Source organism: Maylandia zebra, linkage group LG22, assembly GCF_041146795.1.
Source record: "Maylandia zebra isolate NMK-2024a linkage group LG22, Mzebra_GT3a, whole genome shotgun sequence".
NCBI lineage: Eukaryota > Metazoa > Chordata > Actinopteri > Cichliformes > Cichlidae > Maylandia > Maylandia zebra.
This window is the reverse complement of record NC_135187.1, coordinates 3944925-3964968: the sequence shown is the minus strand read 5'-3', so window position 1 is coordinate 3964968 and position 20044 is coordinate 3944925. Positions and strand designations below refer to the sequence as shown.

At 42.4% G+C, this 20044-nt stretch overlaps 1 protein-coding gene across 2 annotated transcripts; it reads right to left on the bottom strand.

Annotated features, from left to right (window-relative positions):
* Positions 1–2373: 2373 nt before the first annotated feature.
* LOC101466863 (cell division control protein 42 homolog) lies at positions 2374–15458 on the bottom strand. 2 transcript variants are annotated; one of them, XM_014411032.3, is made up of 6 exons: positions 15310–15458; positions 13616–13720; positions 7643–7715; positions 7011–7120; positions 6659–6835; positions 2374–3006 (listed from the first exon to the last, which is right to left on the bottom strand). In XM_014411032.3, exons 2-6 carry the CDS (start codon positions 13718–13720, stop codon positions 2917–2919), a joined length of 555 nt encoding a protein of 184 aa, XP_014266518.1. In that variant the 5' UTR covers positions 15310–15458; the 3' UTR covers positions 2374–2916. The 2 variants fall into 2 exon arrangements, with proteins under 2 accessions (XP_014266518.1, XP_014266517.1); XM_014411031.3 differs by lacking the exon at positions 15310–15458 and adding an exon at positions 13803–13929.
* Between the last annotated feature and the right edge of the window lie 4586 nt (positions 15459–20044).

Sequence of the window (20044 nt, the reverse complement as noted above, 5' to 3'; positions counted from 1 at the left end):
GTCTTACTGGCCAAACAAGGTGCTCTACATCACAAGCTGCATTTAACCACACGTTTCTGGTTCCTGGGCTTTCTGTGTGGAGTTTGCATGTTCTCCCCATGCTTGTGTGGGTATTTTGGCTTCCCCCCACAGTCCAAGGACATGCACGGGTTAGGTTAGTTGCTCATTCTAAGGTGGCCATGAATGTGATGTAGATAAAGTGCTGGAAGTGTACAGAAAAACACGCGGCATGAATGTGTGGTTAAAATGTGACTAAATGTGACTATATAAATGCAAATACATCTACTTTGGAGAATATCCAGGCAGATACAAGGAAAACATGCAAACGCTGCACAGAAACCACTGCAATGCTGTGCTATCCCAGAGAAGATCAAAGTCATGTATCGCCATTACACATGAAAAATTCATACTGGCGGATTCTGTCATGAATCGCTGTGTGCAGGCAACAGATGCAGCACTCGCAACACGGGAATCAACTCAAAAAGGCAGTTTATTGTAGACTTATTGTAGATTAAAGTGGTGCACTCACATTGCAGTGTAAAAATTCTAAACAACATAATTAAAAAAAAAAAAAAACCAAATAATAACTTTGTCTTCTGTAAAGCACTTTGGTGCACAGGTGAGTGCACAAAGGGGAAAATGAGGTGGCACCAGCTTTAAGGTGAGAAAAGGGCCATGCACTAGAGGGGATAAAAAATCTCCAGCATTAGAAGTCTGCAAAGGTGGTCCCCTTCACCTCCATGCTGGCAGCCACTCATATTCATCAGGTGATACACTGAGATCGCTCTGCCTCTCTGTAATCTTACTGCATGTTTGCAAATGTATTAACTTTGTCCTTATTAACTACAGACAAAGAAAGATACCAAACTTAGTTTCCACACATTGTTGCAGCTTCCACATGAAGTCTCATCGTTGTAATACTTTCCTGTAAATGACAGTTTTTTCACCAGTCTCTGTCCCTTACATTTATTTACAACCGCAATACAGCTCCCTCTCGCCAAAGGACTGATATGAGCCAGAGCAAAGTTCGCTGAGTCAAAGCAGTGCAGACTCACTGTTGTCACTCCTCTTGACATATTGCTACATCTTATTGATGTTGGTTTGCAGGCCATCTCTGACCCTCAGGCTGTATTTAGTCCCTGTATCATATAAAGTCATTAATATCATGTACATTATTCTGCATGATAAGTACTTTTGCTCCAGATACTTTAAATGGATTTAAATGAGCATTAATGCATCTTTTACCTCCTTGCAAACTACCTGGTGTGGAATGACCTTTAATTTATTATCATCTGCACAACAAGGACACATTTCTGCATATAAGCCTGAAAACCAACATTTTATACACTGATTTTCTACTTTTTCTATTTCCTCACCTCTGGGAAGTCTCACTTGAAAGTTTTTCGGTGGATAAAAATCTGCATGTTTATGTGGATGGGATTGTGTTCAGGTTATTTTTATCCAGAGGTGTAACTGCATATAACAGTGTATTAAATGAGATCTGATAAATGGCCTTTAAGCTCATTTGAGTGGTTTATGTCTCGAACATGATGAGGGTAGAGCTCCACATAAGACAACTGTAAACATGTTGCTCCTGCAGTTTGTATCAGTGATCACTGTGGTTAGAAACTGTTGCGAAAGGATGATGACTCAAGTTTTTAGGTGAGCTGAGAGGACTCAAACACAAAGACCTCAAAGGCTCAGACAAAAGACACAAAGACGCACGGAGAAAAGGCTGATGGGAGAAGGCATTGAAGAAGAGGATGGGAGTAGGAGAGAGAGATCGGGCTGTGCTGTGAATGAAGGGCTAATTCATTTTTTCTTTTCCGTCTGGTTCACGCCTGGCTGCTGCTGTTAGTCAGACAAAGGAGTGAGCGGGTCTCAGCCTCCATGCCATGTTGGTCTGAAGGATCCATTTTAGTCTGCCAATCAAAATGAACCCAGGTCATTTACATACCAGATCCACCAGGGCCCACTGAAAACCTGTGGAGCAGCTCCCCCTAGAGTTCTGTGAGTGGACACTGCATCTGCTCTGCAGACGTAAACCACGTGTCCACTCTCATGTAGGGAGCATTTGATCTGCAGATTGAATTAAACACATTTCAAATGTTTACTTATAATCAGTAAATGAATTCAGACATTATTAGAGAGGAACTTTAAAAAAATAACCTTGCCTGACTCTTATTTAGGGAGGAAAAAGTTCCAGAACCCTGATTTAACAGCTCCCAGAGACACAGCAGGGATGTGTGCTCTGTCATGTATCGAGTACTAAATGTGTCAAATGTATTAAGCACTTTTAAATGTTTAGCTCTAACCAGGAAATGAATTCAGATAATTTAAGAGAAGCTTTACAATGTACAGTTTAAAGGATTCAAGGATTCTTTATTGTCATTCACCACAAAGAAAACACGACAGTGCAGTTACTCAGTTCTCTGACTAACAATCAAAAATAGTAAACAGCCAACTAAAAATATAATCATTTATATATGAAATAAACAAGTAAATAAATATATTACCTATTAAATCATTTCAGAGATGTGGAGGTTTAGCACAGTTTAACATTGTCACAGTATCCAGAAAAGCAGCAATTCTTCGGCCTCACCAGGATGCTGTGCAGCCTCCATCCCAAATGGAGGAGGGAAAACGGTCCATAGCAGGCAAAAGATTACTGCTGTAAAACTGTTTAATTCTCTTCCTAACTTAACCCCCCCCCCCCACACACACACACACACACACACATCTATTTTAAAATGTAAAACATTTTAAATTTAAAATTAATTAATAAATTATGATGTCGATTCACAGACTCCAGCCTATGCCATTATGGCTGAACACTCATATGGGCTAATGATTCCGGGTCCACCTCCCCTTCTTCCTCCTAAACCCTCTTTTCCTCTTCTACTTCTCCTTTTCCGTTTATAGCAGAACACAGAAGTAAGTGGATTTTTTATCTGTAGGATTTCGAGTTGCCAGGATGGCCTCTTCAAACACCTCCCTCACTCCTTCCTGAAAACGAGACAGAAAGAGACACTCAAATTTAACAAGAGGAAAAAAAGATTTCTACTTCAGAGAGAGGTGGAGTTATCAGATCAAAATAAAGATCTATTTCCTAGCAGAGTATCAAGATAAACAGGAAATATTGTGAATATAAACTGTTTATTTTGATACTCTACAAGGAAAAATCTAAGATGTGAGAAATCATGATGGTCTCTGCAGTCCTGCTGACGTGCCTCTGAAACATTGCATGGACGTTGAGTACAGCGCCTCTGTGCTGGCACACTGGGGAGGTGGCTCCCCTGTTTGCCACAGACTGTTCCTTCCTTGAAAGGCACTGATCAAACCTCAGATTCAGGAAGAGAAAGGCAGTTTTTATCCTGGTCCTTGAACACACTGCATCAAGTATTTATCCTCTGAACATATTCAAAGGTGCGTGGCAGTTTTATATTGTAAGGTAGAGACCTGACAATAATACAAAGAAAACAGAGAAATACAAAGAAAACCCCAACAGTCATATGAGCCCCTATGAGCAAGCACTTTGATGACAGAAGGAAAAACTCCCTTTTAACAGGAAGAAACCTTCAGCAGAACCAGGGTCAGGGAGGGGCGGGGCCATCTGCCGTGGCCAATTGGGGTGAGAGAAGGAAGACAGGACAAAAGACATGCTGTGAAAGAGAACCAGAGATTAATAATAACTAATGATTCAATCCAGAGAGGCATAGTGAGTGAAGAAGAAACACTAAATGCATCATGGGAATCCCCCAGCACCCTCGACCTATTGTAGTGTAACTAAGGGGGGATTCAAGGTCACCTGTTCCAGCACTAACTATATGCTTTAATAAAAGGAAAGTTTGAAGCCTAATCTTGAAAGTAGAGATAGTGTCTGTCTCCTGAATCCAAACTGGAAGCTGGTTCCACAGAAGAGGGGCCTGAAAACTGAAGGCTCTGCCTCCCGTTCTACTTTTAAATACTCTAGGAACAACAAGTAGGCCTGCAGAGCGAGAGCGAAGTGCTCTAATAGGCTGATATGGTACTACAAGGTCATTAAGATAAGGTGGGGCCTGATTATTTAAGACCTTGTATGTGAGGAGCAGGACTTTGAATTCAATTCTGGATTTAACAGGAAGCCATTGAAGGGAAGCCAAAACAGGAGAAATATGCTCTCTCTTTCTAGTCCCTGCAGCAAGAGTACTGAAGCCGTCTCAGGGAGTTTTCAGGACATCCTGATAGTAACGAATTACTGTAGTCTAGCCTAGAAGTAATACATGCATGAACTAGTTTTTAGTGTCACTCTGAGAAAGGTTCTGTTCATAATTGTTATTAATTTTTAGGCACAGAGGGTTTCCTCTTTCCCTGCTGAGGATGCTTTGGTTATTTTGGCTTCACTGCGTGATGAACTGCAGCTCGCAACTAAGGCCACTGTTCTCAGTTAGAAATGGGAGAGGAGCTGCTGCCTAAGAACAGGTGTGAGGTGAGAGTGGAGCAGGAGGTTGGCAGACTGATTTGTAGGGCAGTGGCTGCAGATACAAGCAGTGGAAATGAGCTTCCCCTGTGGGGTCTGGGCTCACCCACAGAGAGGGGATGCCGAAGCCTTCTGGGTGAGGTGCTGCGGGTATTAGAGTCATAGAGGCCAGTATTTTACTCAAATATGTTGAGCCATACTTAAAAATTTTGTTATGATCTTTAATTTTTGTGATTTGTAATTTTTTTTATCTTAATTATTTAGTTTATGTTGCAATTTTAAACAGTATCATCGGTAAATTCACCATGCTTTGCTGATCTATTCTGTTTTAAGTTGGTAGATGTCGTAAAACGGGTGCACGTTGAGCCTCCATGTGGTGATTGTTTTTTTGTTTTGTTTTGTTTTTTTGCCTGTCCCATTTGGTTCTTTAGCCGTCAGAATTGTTGTCTGAAGACCAACAAGGATCGCCAATGGATTTACTTTGCCAAATGGATCATCACGGCCTTGCCGTATTGGTCCTTTTGATCGACCTTTGTTGTTATTATTTATTTTATTTTATTTTCAGTTGTTACAGACGGGAGAGACATGAGTGAGGGATAGGAAAGGGAGAAAGAAAGAGGAAGGAAAAGAAAAACAGAAGGGGAGAGGGACAGTGAGAAAGGAGGGGAGAAAAAAAAATTAAAATCTCCTGGATCACCTGTTGAGAGAGAGAATAGAAAACAAGCAACAACAAAAAAAAAAAAAAAAAAACAGAGCAACATACTAAACACAACACCATCACGTTAATCTAGCTAAGTGTAAACAGCAGTAAATACTAAATATTGAATGTTGTTGTGTAGCAAGCAGGACCGACAGCGCACAATGTAGCCAATGAAGGTGTAGTTTATGTCTATGAACAGTGAACACCCGTGTGCACACCTGTGTGGATCAGCGCGCTTGTATTCAAAAGGTTTCTCCATGCAATGGTCTGCTAGAGGATGTAGAGAGCCATAGCCCCGTCCCCCAGGGCATGAAGCAGGCATAGAGGAGATCCAGGCCCCAGACATCCAGAGGCCCCAGAGTGCGAGAGCCCAAGGAGGACCACCGGAGGGGCATCCGTGTCACCCTCCTGGGAAGAGCTGAGGAGAGCCCAGATGAGGGGTCACCCAGTAGCCACGGAGCAGAAGCCAGAGGGGGCTGCAGTGGCGTGCCCGCCGGCTCTGCCGGCAGCCAGCTGTGCCAGAGTGAACCGAGCCGCAGGCCCAGAGGCCACTCCCCAAACAAACTCTATACCCCAGGTCCAGGTACCCTCGCCCCTAGAGGTGGAAACGGCACCTAGACCAGTTACCCTTTCCCCCGGGGTGGAGGCAAGCAGACCGCTCCAGGCTCCGCAGCAGCAGGGAGGCCCCGCATCCTAGATCCCAATTGGACGGCCAACACCTTCTCCCAGCCCCCCCGCCCCAATGGCCAGCAGAGAACAGGAGTGTGTGAAGACCCCACACCTCCCTCCTCTCGCTCATGTGTAGTGTTGCTGCGTGTTGTTCGAAGGTGCATTTAAAACACGGGAGAGCATGGTGCTGCCAGAGAGCAGCAGGTGTTAGCACGGCCCCTCCTGAGAACCCTCCATGTCTACATGGATTTAAAACTGAGAGGTGGGCACCGGCGCCAGAGGTGGGGTTGAATACACAGACCGTCCACTAGACGCTGTTAATGTGCCCACCTTCAAGGCCCTATATGTATGTGTTATGAGAGTGTGAGTAATGTGGATGTCTAAGTTGTGGAATAAAATTGAGGCACAAGTGGCCAAAGGGGGGGGGGGGCACTAAACAGGTTATGACCACAACCCCTGGGTTAAGTCCTCCAGGGATAACGTCCCTAGGGATTCTCCAGACCCCGTAAGCCCGTCCCTACCTCCACATCAACCACAATGGCGAAGGCGGGACCAGACCACGACCCCCCGTGGTGGTGATTGTTTTAGATATATCAGGAGTATGTAACCAGGACCCCAACCTGAGATGTTTTGTAGTTATTTTTTACTTCCACTAGGTTTTGACAAATGGCTTTTGATGCCTTTTTATTAAGTGTAAAGACTTCCTGTGACTCTGTGAGTAATGATGATGTTCATATTTCTTTTATTCTAATTGCCCAAAACGTATAGATACCAAGGCTTCTTTCTCAACAGAGAATCCCACCAGCAGACTTATTTTTCTCTCTCTGTACCTGAGTCCGAGCCGAACACTCCATGTATTTAACGGCCTTCAGCTCATGAGCCAGTTCCTCGCCACTCGTAAAGGTCAGGGCTTGTTCCAGGGTGTTCTCGTTATCTCTCAGATCCACCTGAGTCCCAACCAGCAGGAATGGCGTCTTTGGAGAGAAGCGTAAAATCTCTGGCACCCACTGTAAAAAGACAAGCTAAAGGTTTGATGCAGTTTCACTGCAACCCTAACGATCTCTGCTCTGTGTGTGTTTATCCTTAGAGTTTGGCTCATTATATTTCTAGTTATGGTAGTAATTAAAGTGAAGGACATGAGCATCAAATTAGAAATAAAACACACAAACCATCTAAACGAACCTTGTCTGTGACGTTCTCAAAGGTTGAGGGCGATACGACAGAGAAACAGACAAGGAAGACGTCGGTGTCAGTGTACGTGTTAAGTCGGATGTTTTCGTAGTTCTCCTGACCTGCAGAGGCAGACACACACGAAAAAGATCCGCAACAAACAGTGCAACCAAAGCAAGGCAAATATAAGCAGTTATCTCCGAGGCTGAAAAATGTGAATGCAGTTCCTTTAATATCCACTTGGGGCTAAAACTTTACAGCAGAAATAATTACATTCTCAACCTGATACAAAACACAGTTTTGTCATCTCTGGACTGATTTATTCCCTCATAGAAACTGTATGGTGGGTAATGTTTTTCTAAATCACCCATCAAGATACTGGTGAGGCTTAAAGTCAGTGGCATGGCTGCTTTGATTGACAGCTGTTGCCAGATAACTGTTCGTGTTTCATAAGTGCCGCAACCCAAAAATAAAGATTTCATAAGGAACTTCATAAGGACAGTGTAGTAAGATTTCAAATTGCTATAGGATCCTATCCATCACCAGCAGCTCCGAACATTACAGGAAATACTGCTACTAATATAAATATGCTACAGCTGTTGCTATTAGTATCTGTTTTGTTTCAGTTTATGTGTATTTTTTACCTGAAGTGTCACACAGTTGCAGATTGTACTCCTCGTCATTGATCTTCACTGTCTTCACACAGGTAGCAAACGACTGGGGGGACAGAAGGCAAGGAGTGAGGAAACAAAGAAAAAGAAAGTAAACCTGTGAAAAACCTTGATTGCAGATGTACTCCAAACAAAACTGGAAGTAGACTTCTGGACTAGTTAAACCTCTGAACGAGTGTCGTCTCAGTTAGTCTGTGGAGCTGAACCAAAGCCACGTAGTTCCAGTGTTAAACAAAGATTACACTGCTGAAACAAAACATGTTTGTGGATGCTGACAGAATAAACTGGTGAAATCTGACCAAGTTTTGTTTAAGTGCCATAAATACACGAAAAGTTTCCCACTCTTATTAAACCTTAAAGGTGCTCATACGTTCCACACACTCACATAAATGCGTCAACGAGTTGGAGGTTCATCATCTTGACAAAGGACACCCATGAACTAGAGCAGCCAGAGATTGAATCCCTGACCTTTCGTTTTCACAGAACTGTAAGTAGATCTTGAGCAGTGTTGGATCAGATACTCAGTGGTCTGCAACCTGCCAGGTCTTTAGCACAAAGTCACTATAACACCTGAGCATATTGTGTGAGGACATAGCTGTCGAGAGGGAGCAGCAGGGTTCTCCCTCTGTATAACAAGCTTGGCAGCACTCCGGCTCATACTGATCCCCAGCAGATCCTCTAAATTCAAAGCTATAGCTGTTACGTTATACCTGCTCTTCTGTTCAAGTCTTAAGTCTTAAATCAGTCTCAAAGGGGATGGTTAGTGAGGGGTGAGTGTGCATGTATATATTTATATTATACAGGACCTCGTATGGGTATTCTGCAATTGATACATCAATACGTTTATATATCAACTGTTATGCAGACCATATGTAGTGAAAACTGTAAATGTTAATACACAGAACTTTAGACATATCCGCACATCATTAACAGACAGCAGCGATTACATTCCTGCGCTCTATGATACCGGCTCATATTGAATACTGTATTACAAGTTGGTCCTATACAAGCTTTGCTGCTATCGGGCCAATCGAAGTGTGCTACAAAGATCATTGAAAATATTAGATAAGGAACCTTTTTCATATCACCATTGTCAAATTTTAGATAAATACAAGTTTCAAAATTTTACTAATTTCAAATTATTTAAATCTGCCTGTCTAATATACAAAGTTCTTGTCATTGTTTGTTCTAGTATAATGTGATCACTGTTTTTGTCCTTGTCACATGACCTGTAAATATTGTCTCTGTATGTTATTATTAACTTGTGTTTAACACCAACCTGCCAGAGAGTCTGCAGATGGAAATTAGCCCAAGGCTATTTGTTAAAATATTCATTAATATGTATTGTCCCTCTTTCTAAATAAATAAATAAATGAATGTATTATCACGGCAGGGCTGCTGTACAACAAATGCGGAGTAGTAGTACTTCCAAATAAGCCGTTGAATGGTGTGACGGGGTGCCCAATCCCACTCCTCGAGAGCTATTGTCCTGCACCTTTTAGATCCATCCCTACTCCAACACAGATGAAACAAACGGTTGGATTACCTCTTCAGCATGCCATCAAGTTTGGCAAAGGCCTGATAACAAGCCATTCATCTGATTCAGGTGTGTCAGAACAAAGATGCATCTAAAAGCTGCAGGACGGTAGCTCTCGAGGACTGGAGTTGGACAGCCCTGCTCTAGGAGAAAGATTTGACACATTCACAGGGCTTCATCACATCATCACTACACTTTATACTGCAAGAGGCCCTGCAACACTACAGAGAAAACTGAACCCACTACCAACCCCCCCCCCCAAAAAAAAAGAAAACAAAACAAAATCTGATGACCTATGAGCAAGAGCTTTGGAGACACTGGGAAGGAAATACTCTGTTTAAATAGGTAGAAACCTCAGGCGGAACCAGGCTCAGTGGGATGCAGAGATTAATAATAACTATCGATTACCCTCTTAAGCACCCATATCCCCAGATACGGGGCAAAGGGGAGGAGATCACATTTACGGTTATGCGTGGGTGCTTAAGAGGTTAAATGCAGAGTGGTGCAAAAACACATAGTGGGTGAAAAGCTGACTAAAGGACAACTCGGTGCATGATGAGATCTATCACAGATCTACTGAAGGAGGTTTCAAGGTCACTGGCTCCAGCCCAAACTATACCATTTGCAAAAAAGAAAAGGAAACCTTCTGCCTGTGCTCAAAACTTCTGTCTGCGTAGGGCAACCCATCAGAAGGCGATGGCATAAAAATATGATAGCAATAGACATAAAGTCAAATCATATATTGGTCACATGCCAACACCGTGGTCACGCACAGACTAAATGTTGTGACTGCTGCTTCCTTTAGATTGACATCCTTGGCTGAAAGGCTCTCTTTAGTGGTTTTGGTGGGAACTGAACTGAACATCGAGTGAGTTAGATTTTTTAGTGAGAGGTAAAAACGCACCACTGTCAACTAAAGAGATGTTTTGTGTTACCAAAACAAAAGCTTTGCAGTGAAATGAATTCCAGTGACCAATCCTTTGATCGTGATCATCTTGTTTTCAAGATAACGGCCAGCAGATCAAACGGGTTTGTCTGCAGCGACGATTTTCACTTATTATGGTTGCTAACACTAACAAAACAAGCACAGAAACCAGAGTACAGCACTGTGATTCTGGCTTTGACTTCCAAATGGTAGCACTTCTAGTTTTAGGGCATTTCAATATGTCGTCCACATTTTTGGTTATCTTGCAGGCGCATCGAAAAGAACTGGAGGAAAACAGACGTATACCCTAGAGCATGTTTTTAAATGTATTTATATGTACTCATTCTCAACGGTATGCTATGTTTTAGTTATGGCGTGAAACAAGAGTCAGAAATACTCTGGAAAAACAATGTTACAGGTGACCTGTTTTCTTACTGCGGTGGTTATTTGTTAGATGAGTGACAGGAAACACCACCACAAGAGCCAGCACTGGCATGAAACAGCTCAACACAAAGCAAAGATTAAAGAAAGTATGCAGGGCACAGCTGGGAGATTAGAGAGGACACTCTGGTTATTCAACTTAAGGCCTGATGACTTAAAGGTTTAAGATACAACTACAGCACTGACAACGAGTTGTTAGATAGTTAATAACAACAGGAAAATATAGGCAGGAACAAGAAGGTTAATATTTATACAATCAATGAGACAATAAGCAATTAAGAGTGGCAGTGATGTAGTCACAGCCCATCACAATTCACAGGTTATTGCCCAGGAAACGAATGTGACCTTGACACTGAGCACAATTTAGGTGAAGAGCCGTAAGGTGAACACCATGTTTGTTTTTGTCCAGGTACGGCTGTGTGGCAGGAAGAAAGAACTCAAAATCATTCTTAAGTCCCTTTTCCATTAGTACCTACTTGTGTTTTCAGGGTTTTTCCTGTAGGTCATAGTACCTGGTACCAGCTACTTTTTAAATACCTACTCCATGGGGTTTTGAGCGATCCAAGGCGACCTGAAAATGTGACGTCAGAAGACTTCATGTCACCAAAAAACAACATTGTGGTTCTCAAGTCTGAAAAAAAGCCACAGACTGTGCGGCAGGTAGATCGTTGCCTCGACGTCTGCCTTTGTTGTGGCGTTCGTGTCACATACTAATCACATCGTGAGACTGTCGGCCGCGCTGCTTTAATAACCCCACGTGCATTAGGTGGTATCCCACTGTAATGGAAAACGAGTTGTGCCGCTTCGAGCCGATCCAAATAGGTACTAATGGAAAAAGAGCTTTAATGCTGCTGTTTTAACAGAATACAAAAGGCCAACACAGAAGCAGGGCAGGAAAGGGGAAACTGAAAACTCTGAAACACAGAGCAGGGAGACACAGGACCATGAATGAGGACGTGACAAAGGACAGGGGGAGACAAAAAATACTTACAAGATAACGAGGGGAGAGGAAACAAGTAGGAACACAGCTGAGGGAAACTAACATCATGATTTGGGAGGAAGTCGTCATGGTCCTGCATCTTTGACCCAGTGTCTTGAGTTTTTGTGTGCTCATGATGTGATCTGTGTTCAAGCTCTGCTTCGTGCTTGTGAGTATTATATTATTTCCTAGTGCTTTTCAGTTTTGTTTTCTATGGTCTTCAGATGACAGCAGTTTCCTTTCTCTTCCAGTCTGTCCTAGTTTCTTCTCTGTGTTTTGTGCCTCATGTATGATGTCAGTCTTCTCTCCGTGTTGATTTCCCTTCTGTCTTTGCGTTCTTCTGTTTCCGTGTTTGATAACATCTCGTTTTATTTTGATAGTCTTTCGTCTCATGTGCGTTATGTTCAGTTTTGCCCGAGTCGTCTCCACTCTGCCCTCATCTCCTCTTGTGTATTTAACCCCTCATTTTGTTTCTGTTCTTTGTTTTGCCCTCCATTGTCACGCATTTTCTAAGAAGCATTTTTTGCTTTAAAATATAAAAAATAAAAATCTTTTTGGCCCTTTCAGTAAATAGCGACAAAGAGAAAGGAAATAAATGCACCGAAGAGCTGTGGGTCAGACTCCAACCCAGGCTGGCCACTTCCTGCCACTCAGCACATGGTCACCTGCTCATCCCAGTGATCTAAACCGGCACCCCTGACCTGCCTTTTTGATGCATTTTTGTAAGCGCTTATAAATAATAAAACAGGTTTTTGAGTTTTATATCTTCAGTGTCCTTCACTTTTGGTCCCATTGCCGTCCACCACACAGTGAACCTTGATGGAAGTTAAACTAAACACAGACTGACCTATTCGCCCATTCGTTCATTTTCATTGCTGACACTGGATTGCCCAATCAAATCTAATGCGAGCGGTGTTGTGCCAAAAAGTGATTGTCTGCCAAAAACTGATTTCTGGTATTTGCCAAAAAAAGATTGCTCGTATTTAAACTGCTATAAATAACTTGTTGGTCTATAATATGTGAAACATATGTCAAACATATCCCACATGAATGATACCAAGTCATCTTGAGCCACAAACAACATTCCTGTAACAAGGTAGAAGCCACGATCAGTTTTTGGCAGTGATTGTTATATATCATTTATTTATGCAGTTAAAAAAAATCCTGTTGACATTAAAAATGTCTTTTGTAAGAGTAATCTGGCCAAGACGACAGCAGAAAGTGCAACAAATATTAGTTCTGTAAACATATTTTAAGTGGACAAAAAGGACTGAATTGGTTATAATGTAAGTACAATAACACAGAGTTATAAAGATACTTAAAAAACAGGTAATTTTTAAATTGTATATATAACCCCTTTGTAAACTCTGTTCACCAAACTCTATTTACCAACATACGTAAAGATATCACACATAAAAAACACACGGAAACATTGGAAATCAGTTTTTGGCAGGCGATCACTTTTTGGCACTACACTGTCCCTTCGCCCACCTGTGCGCTCACGCCGCTTAAGTTTCAGTGTTGAAGAAGTGGTGAAAAGCTGAGAGACAATGTTAGCTGTCAGGGTGCTGATGAACTTTATTACCAGTAACAACTAGAAAACAGACCTCACAGTCACAGGAGGCTGCTGCTGGCACCAGCTGTGGAGAAGTGAGGAAGAGACAGAGGAAGATGAATTCATGTGTTAAGAAAATAGATGGAGGGACAATTAGGAAGGGAGAGATTTCAGGTAAAACCAATGGCTACTCTGACCATGAGCCATCGCTAATAGCGAAAGTGTAACTTTAAGTTATTGTCAAGTGTATTATATCCGTCAATCAACAGAAATGATCCCCAGTCCAGCCCTTTGTCAGCATTACAATGACTGCACAGAGCCTTGCTTTCACTCTTCTACCTGCAGAGATTAGATAGTTACAACCATTTACCACTTCCTGTGTGACAGCATGGAGCCAAACACCGAGTATTCCAGAGAACACTCTTAAGTTAATAACAAGCTGGCTTTTGAGCCGTTTCACAGCTGGTGAATGGAAGCCACTTGACTCTGTGCTGTTTTCGGATACTCACCGTGGGGAAATCTCCAATGGGAAGCTTGTCAGTTGTGTAGGAATTGAGCAGGCAGGTCTTTCCTGCTTCATAGTCACCCACCACCACACATTTAATGTCTTTCATCTGAGGAGAAGGAAGACACAGAATTTAAAGAAATAAAAAGGACAATATGAGGAAATAACACCTCTTTTCCACTAGCACTTACTCGGCTCGGCGCGACTCGCCTCGACTCGACAGTGATGGATCAAACAATACCGAAGCATCGGTGCATGTGTCAAACACACACCTCGCACCGGTGCGTGTATGGCTTTAAGAAAAACCACGTGACTGAAGCTAGGAGGACGATAGGAGCGCGTTAACAGTGCCGTTTGTGTGTTTACGGGTTTCACTCGTCATGAATGAATTCCAGCGATATCTGTAGGATGTCACCTTGGCCGCAAAATGCGACATTCGTCTTCTTTCTTATTAATAATAAACCGTAAAGCCTGTCTTCTCCCCTCACACACAGATACACATGAACTCCCACTTTTACAAGCACGTATTAGTCATTCCTATTATTTTTGTTCTGCTCCGTGTTATTCTATTTTGTCCAGTTAGAACTCTATCATCACTTGGTTAACTAAACAGGATTACTCATCACTCGTTTGCTGTCCACATGTCAAAGTGAACGAACTTCAGTCTGTCTCCAGGTTTCCTGCAATTACTTTTTAAACCGAGCAGATGTCGCTGTTGAGCGATTCACGGAAACAGTGTCAACAGCAAGCAGAGGATTAGTTTGTCATATCCTCCCGAGAATAACAGCCTTTTCATTTATGTCCTCTGTGATCGACATTAGCTTTGACTTATCTTATCCACTGACTTATTTGCTCTCTGGGTACTCTGGGTTTCTGCAACAGTCTCAAGATGTGAGTAACCCAAGTTAAATCACTAGACTTAACGCTCTAGTCCTATTTGAGTTAATATTCTCTAATCAACAAAAATGTACCCTTAGGCCCCCTCCTCGATTCAGAGATTTGTGTAAATGGCCTTCTTGACTCCCTGCTCATACCAGCGTTCCTCCCTGTCCAGGATGTGTAAATCCTCATCATGGGGAGGCTACATCTTTCTTCATCTTACAATGCTGTGATTGCAGCAATTCTCTGTGAATGGTACTCATGGCCATTGATCAGATCAAGGAACTGACCTCACAGACCATTGGTCATTCAGTGGTGCTAGTTTCAGTCACTGTGTAAATGTACTGTTAATAAGGTTTGGGGAAACCTGCAGTCAGCTGAGACCGAAGAAGTCAGTTGGATGAGTGACGAAACGTTTCTACGTCCAGATGAACAGAATCAACCTTTTGGGAGTTAGCATTACTTCTGTTCTAACAAATAACATAAAACAACAAAACACGACATTAAATGAGAGGTCATTGAATTTATTGCTAGTTTTAAATACATTTTACTTTTAAAGTAAAATGATTGTGAAGCATATGAAAAAAAAGATCAAACAAGCTTGTAAAGAGTTTGGGTTTCCAGTTAACTTAAGTCTCCCTCTCTTCTCTAACTCTTCTTGTGTCAGTCAAAAACTGATGACTGACTGCACAGTGTTAGATAAAAGTCTACACAAGATGTAACTGGTTATAAAATACAATATGCAGAATTCAAATAATACAAAACAAACAGATGCTTGCCTGATATATTCACAGAGGAGATTTGTGGGCTGTGGCCTACCTCAGTATCTTCTCCGGGTCAGTCAGGAGCTTTTCAGTATAATTCCAGCATCAGCGTCCTCGTGCTGTCACGCTTCATCAGAATTTTAACACTGATCTGAAGGTTGTTTGGCCTCGAGAATATACTCTCCGTAATAATAGTGACTCAGAGGAAATCTTCTGAGTGTGCTACTGTTTGATCATCCAGTCGGTCCTGTTCTGCACTCTTTTCAAAAACGAAACTATTTCAGTTCATTCCAGTTTTATCTCACGTGGATCAAACCAACAACGCATAATCTAATCTACATTTTGTTTACTTACTTACTTTCTGTTTTCTTTTATACCTTGTAGGAAGAATTTTGTAAAAAAAAAAAAAAAAGAAAAGAAAAGAAAAGAAAAAAACATTCAGGAAGTGAAAACTGATCGATATTATTTAGATTATGGTTTTGGGTTAAATTACAATCATTGTCACAGAGCTCAGGTTCTTTGTTTGCCATGGTGACACTGACCTTGAGTCAGTGTCACCTTATGTTCTACCTGTTCACACCTGCTGGAGTGTGACGCATTCAAGTTCCCTTCCTCCCTTATTGCATGAGGTATAAACATTTTAGTGCTTTTGATCTATAAAAGTTTCTCTTCATTTTTGTGAAATGTGTACATAAGGTTTTAATTTTGCTTTTAAGAAAGGAAACCAAGACCATCTCCTGCCTGGCAGCTCTATCTTCAACATCCTTTGCCCAGTATATCCACTATCCCTCCTCTGGACATGTTCAAACCATTTCATCCTTGCCTCTCTAACTTTGTCTCCCTCTATTATACTCATTTCTAATTCTGTCCATCCTGGTGACTCCCAGTGGATGGTATCTGCAGCCCTGCTTCCTCAGTCGCTGTGCAAATCTCACAGCAGGAATGTCATTCTCACCACTCTTAACTCAGCTCTCAAGTGGTTAAAATGTTGTTGTTTTTTTAATTTTATTGAAAACGTCCTGACCTTGGACAGAAAACTGCAAAAATATTGGCCTAATGTACAGTAAAAGTGTTCAGACACAAAAATGAAGTGTGAAAGATTTATTTCAAATCATAATAACGACAAAGACAATGCGTAACCAACTACTGTGCAGTTCACTTAAGTCACACCACATACATTCAGCAGCCACTTTATTAGGTTCGCCTGTTCAATTCAATTCAATTAAATCCATCCATCCATTCGCTTCCGCTTATCCTTTTCAGGGTCGCGGGGGGCGCTGGAGCCCATCCCAGCTGTCATAGGGCGAGAGGCGGGGTACACCCTGGACAGGTCGCCAGTCTGTCACAGGGCCAACACACAGGGACAGACAACCATTCACACTCACATTCACTCGCACATTCACACCTAGTGGCAATTTGGATTATCCAATTAACCTATCCCCACAAGTTGTATGTCTTTGGACGGTGGGACCCATATGGAAAAGATGTATATAAATCTTATAAAGTTTGTATCTGTCTTGTGTGAAATTTGTATGAAAAGCATATAAGAATGAAAACAGATATAAGATCCCTTGAAAAATTATATAATGAAACTTGTATGTTTTGGGTACTTACTAAAACAATGTATGAAAGTAATGAGAAAGTGGCCACTTTCATGAGTAATCACATATAAGTTTTTACTATTTCTTTTCCATATGGGGAGGAAGCCAGAGTACCCAGACGGAACCCACGCAGACACGGGGAGAACATGCAAACTCCACACAGAAAGACCCCGGCCTGATGGTGGAATTGAACTCAGGACCTTCTTGCTGTGCAGCAACAGTGCTAACCACCGTGCTGCTCAATTCAATTCGATTCGATTCGATTAAATTCAATTCAGCTAACATTTTCTTCAGCTTTTGACCTTTTCCTTCAGCTGCGTGAGCACTCAGCGAAGGTATACGAGGGGCTGGTTGCATTAGGAGATCTGACTGGACAATTGAGTGTGGGCAATAAAAATGAATGAAAGGGCACATCAAGGCAGCTAGGATTTACCAGCTGTACGCTGGCTTTGTGCAACAGTCTTAAGCTTACGAGTCAGTTCCTTTCCACTCGTGAAGGTCACAGCGTGTTGGTTTCTCTGGGCCAGCTTCTCCAGGGTGTGGCTGTCATCTCTTAAATGCACCTGAGTCCCGACCAACAGGAAGGGCGTCCCCGGGCAGTGGTGTGAAATCTCTGGCACCCACTGTGGAAAAATCAAGGTCAGGTTTGATGGGCTTTTACTGCAACAACTGACCTGTAGCTCTGTGTGTGCGCGAATATCTCTGAAGTTAGAAACCAAACAAAATTAACTTTGAGTTTGTCAAGACCAAATTTGAATTTAAAAGCAAGCTGAGTGTATTTTTGGACGAGTCTTTGAACTGAGGAGAAGAATTTCACATTTTAGTTTGTTGATTATTATACAAACGATTCTCTCAGACAAGTGCCCGTTTACTTTTTACCCATTATGAGCATCACTCATTATTCTCTGCCAGTAATTAAGGTTAGGATATGTATTTTTTTTATTCCAATCCATTCAGCATTTAAATAACCTTTATCAGATTTAATGGTTCTGTTACAGACTTTTCAAAAAAGTGTTTTGCTTTTCTTTCACAAATGTGGGGATTAAATTGTGTTAAAATGTACAAGACAGTGATGTCAGTGATGAGGACCCAGGCACAGAGAGACTTGATGCATTTAAGAATCTTATGATTTAATAAAGAAATTTGCAGACTTGCACAGAGAGGGTAAATTTATGACGACTGATAACGGAGACGAAGATAACAGACGATGAGGACAGGGAGGAACAGGGGTTTAAATGCACCAAGGAGACAGTCAGAGGGAACTCGGGACAACTGGAGACATTTAAGGATGCAGGGACTGACAGAGACAGGGAAGAAGTCTCATCGTGATGAGTAAAGGTTATGTTGCCTGGCTGGGCAGCTCTCTGGGTGCTCAGCATCCCCAAAGCTCTGATCCTTGAATCGCTCCTGGTCCCAGCTGTGTTTCCCTCCTGTCTCTCATTCCCTGATTGCTTCCTGTGTATTAAGCCCTGTGTTTTCTTTGGTCTGTGTTGCAGTCTACCCTCATCCTCTGCTGTGTGTTCTCACTGTCTGTATTGCGTAAGTTTATTTTGCATTTTCAGTTTTGTTACTTTTTGAGTTAGCATTAAAGCTGCAGCTGTGTGTCTGCACTTTGGGCCCTGTCCTACTTGCACACAGCCTTCACATGACAGAAGATCACGGCCATTACATGGACCCAGCAGGTGAGCCCGTCCAGCCGTTTTCCTCATGTTCTGGAGGCTCAGGAGAATTCACTCAGCTACCTGATTATCATCCACCATTACTACATCATCTTAAACTTCTATCCATAGGTCAAATATTAGCTCACTTATTAACTCAGTCACCAGCTCAGTCATCTGCTCAGCTGCCTGTTCAGCTAGAGGTCTCTGCATCTGCTGGCCCTGTGTCTGTCTCTGCAGTTCAGGAGAACAGTTTCAGCTGCCTTCCTCCTCTGGAGGGTCCGAGGGATCGCTCAGCCATCTCCTGTTCAAGGGATCGCTTCAGCCGTCCTCTGTCTTCGCTGAGGGGCCTGTGGAGCAGCTTCAGCCGTCCATTATCGCTGAAGGGTCCAAGGAAGGATTTCAGCACCTTGTGTCCGCTGACCGCTCTGAGTCCGCTAAGCCACCTCCTGAGTCTCCAACTGCAGCTTCCACGCTGTGTGGTCCTGCCTCATTTGGTCCACAACATGCTCGGATGGCACATCCATGTCCAGTACACCTGGCTCTTTTACGGCCGCCAACTCAACGTCGCCGGCTACTTTAGGGGCCACACTGGCTGGACATCATCGCTGTCATGGACGGCCTCCTGTACTGCGTCGCCACCGCTGCCTTCTGCGCAGCCATTTTTGGACTCTGTATTGCATGTTTATTTTGAATTTTCAGTTTTGCTACTTTTTGAGTTAGCATTAAAGCTGTTTTTGAGTGCTCCTTCAACCTCAAACTGAACTTGAATTAAAAGGATATGAAACCCACACACAAAGGTTTCTAAACTCCACCTTGATTACACATTACTGGAAGGGCAGTTAATCTCCCCCCCCCCCCAATTTTTTTGCACATGTCGAGGAGCGTGTCAGGCTACATTTCACTGTGTGTTATACTTGTATAACTATGCATGTGACAAATAAAGAACCTTGACCTTGACCATGACCTGTATTGTGTGAGAACACAATACACAACCCACTTCGATTGGTTTTGCATGTATGTCCGTTTGTACTGTCTGTCTTTAGTGTCCTGTAGAGTTCAGTCACTGGTCTGTAAGTATCACAACCTGTGTGACACAAAAGAGCAGTTCAGGGCAACCTGAAATCTGTCTGGTTTATGTCTGCAGACTTTCATGCCACGAGTTTCCTGCAGAGAAAAATGTTTTTTTATTTTTTATTTTATCTGTGGTATTTAAACCTACTCACTGTGGGTATGTATTCTTACTTGTAGGCTGTGCCTGTATAGGTCAAGAGGAATTCATGCTTTCCTGAATCACCATCACCCACCACCACGAGCTTTATAGTCTGCATCTGAGAGGTAGGAAAAACAATTTTTAAAAAAGGAGCAAAATTAGGAACAAAATAAACTGTAAAGACAAGTAACAGTAACTGATTTGTGTATAGTTAAACTCACTATCCACATTAACCTTCTTATGGCAGCTGACTCTGGTTTACTTTCTATTCTTATTCTCCTCGATCTGAGTTCTGCTGTCGACACCATTTCTCACTCT

Excerpts from the sequence above, each read along its gene's own strand:
- LOC101466863 (XM_014411032.3), bottom strand. The coding sequence starts at position 13,720 with ATGAAAGACATTAAATGTGTGGTGGTGGGTGACTATGAAGCAGGAAAG. Across the intron at positions 7,716-13,615 it reads CCATTGGAGATTTCCCCACG|TCGTTTGCTACCTGTGTGAA; the intron begins GTGAGTATCCGA and ends CTGTCCCCCCAG. Across the intron at positions 6,836-7,010 it reads TTGAGAACGTCACAGACAAG|TGGGTGCCAGAGATTTTACG; the intron begins GTTCGTTTAGAT and ends GTCTTTTTACAG.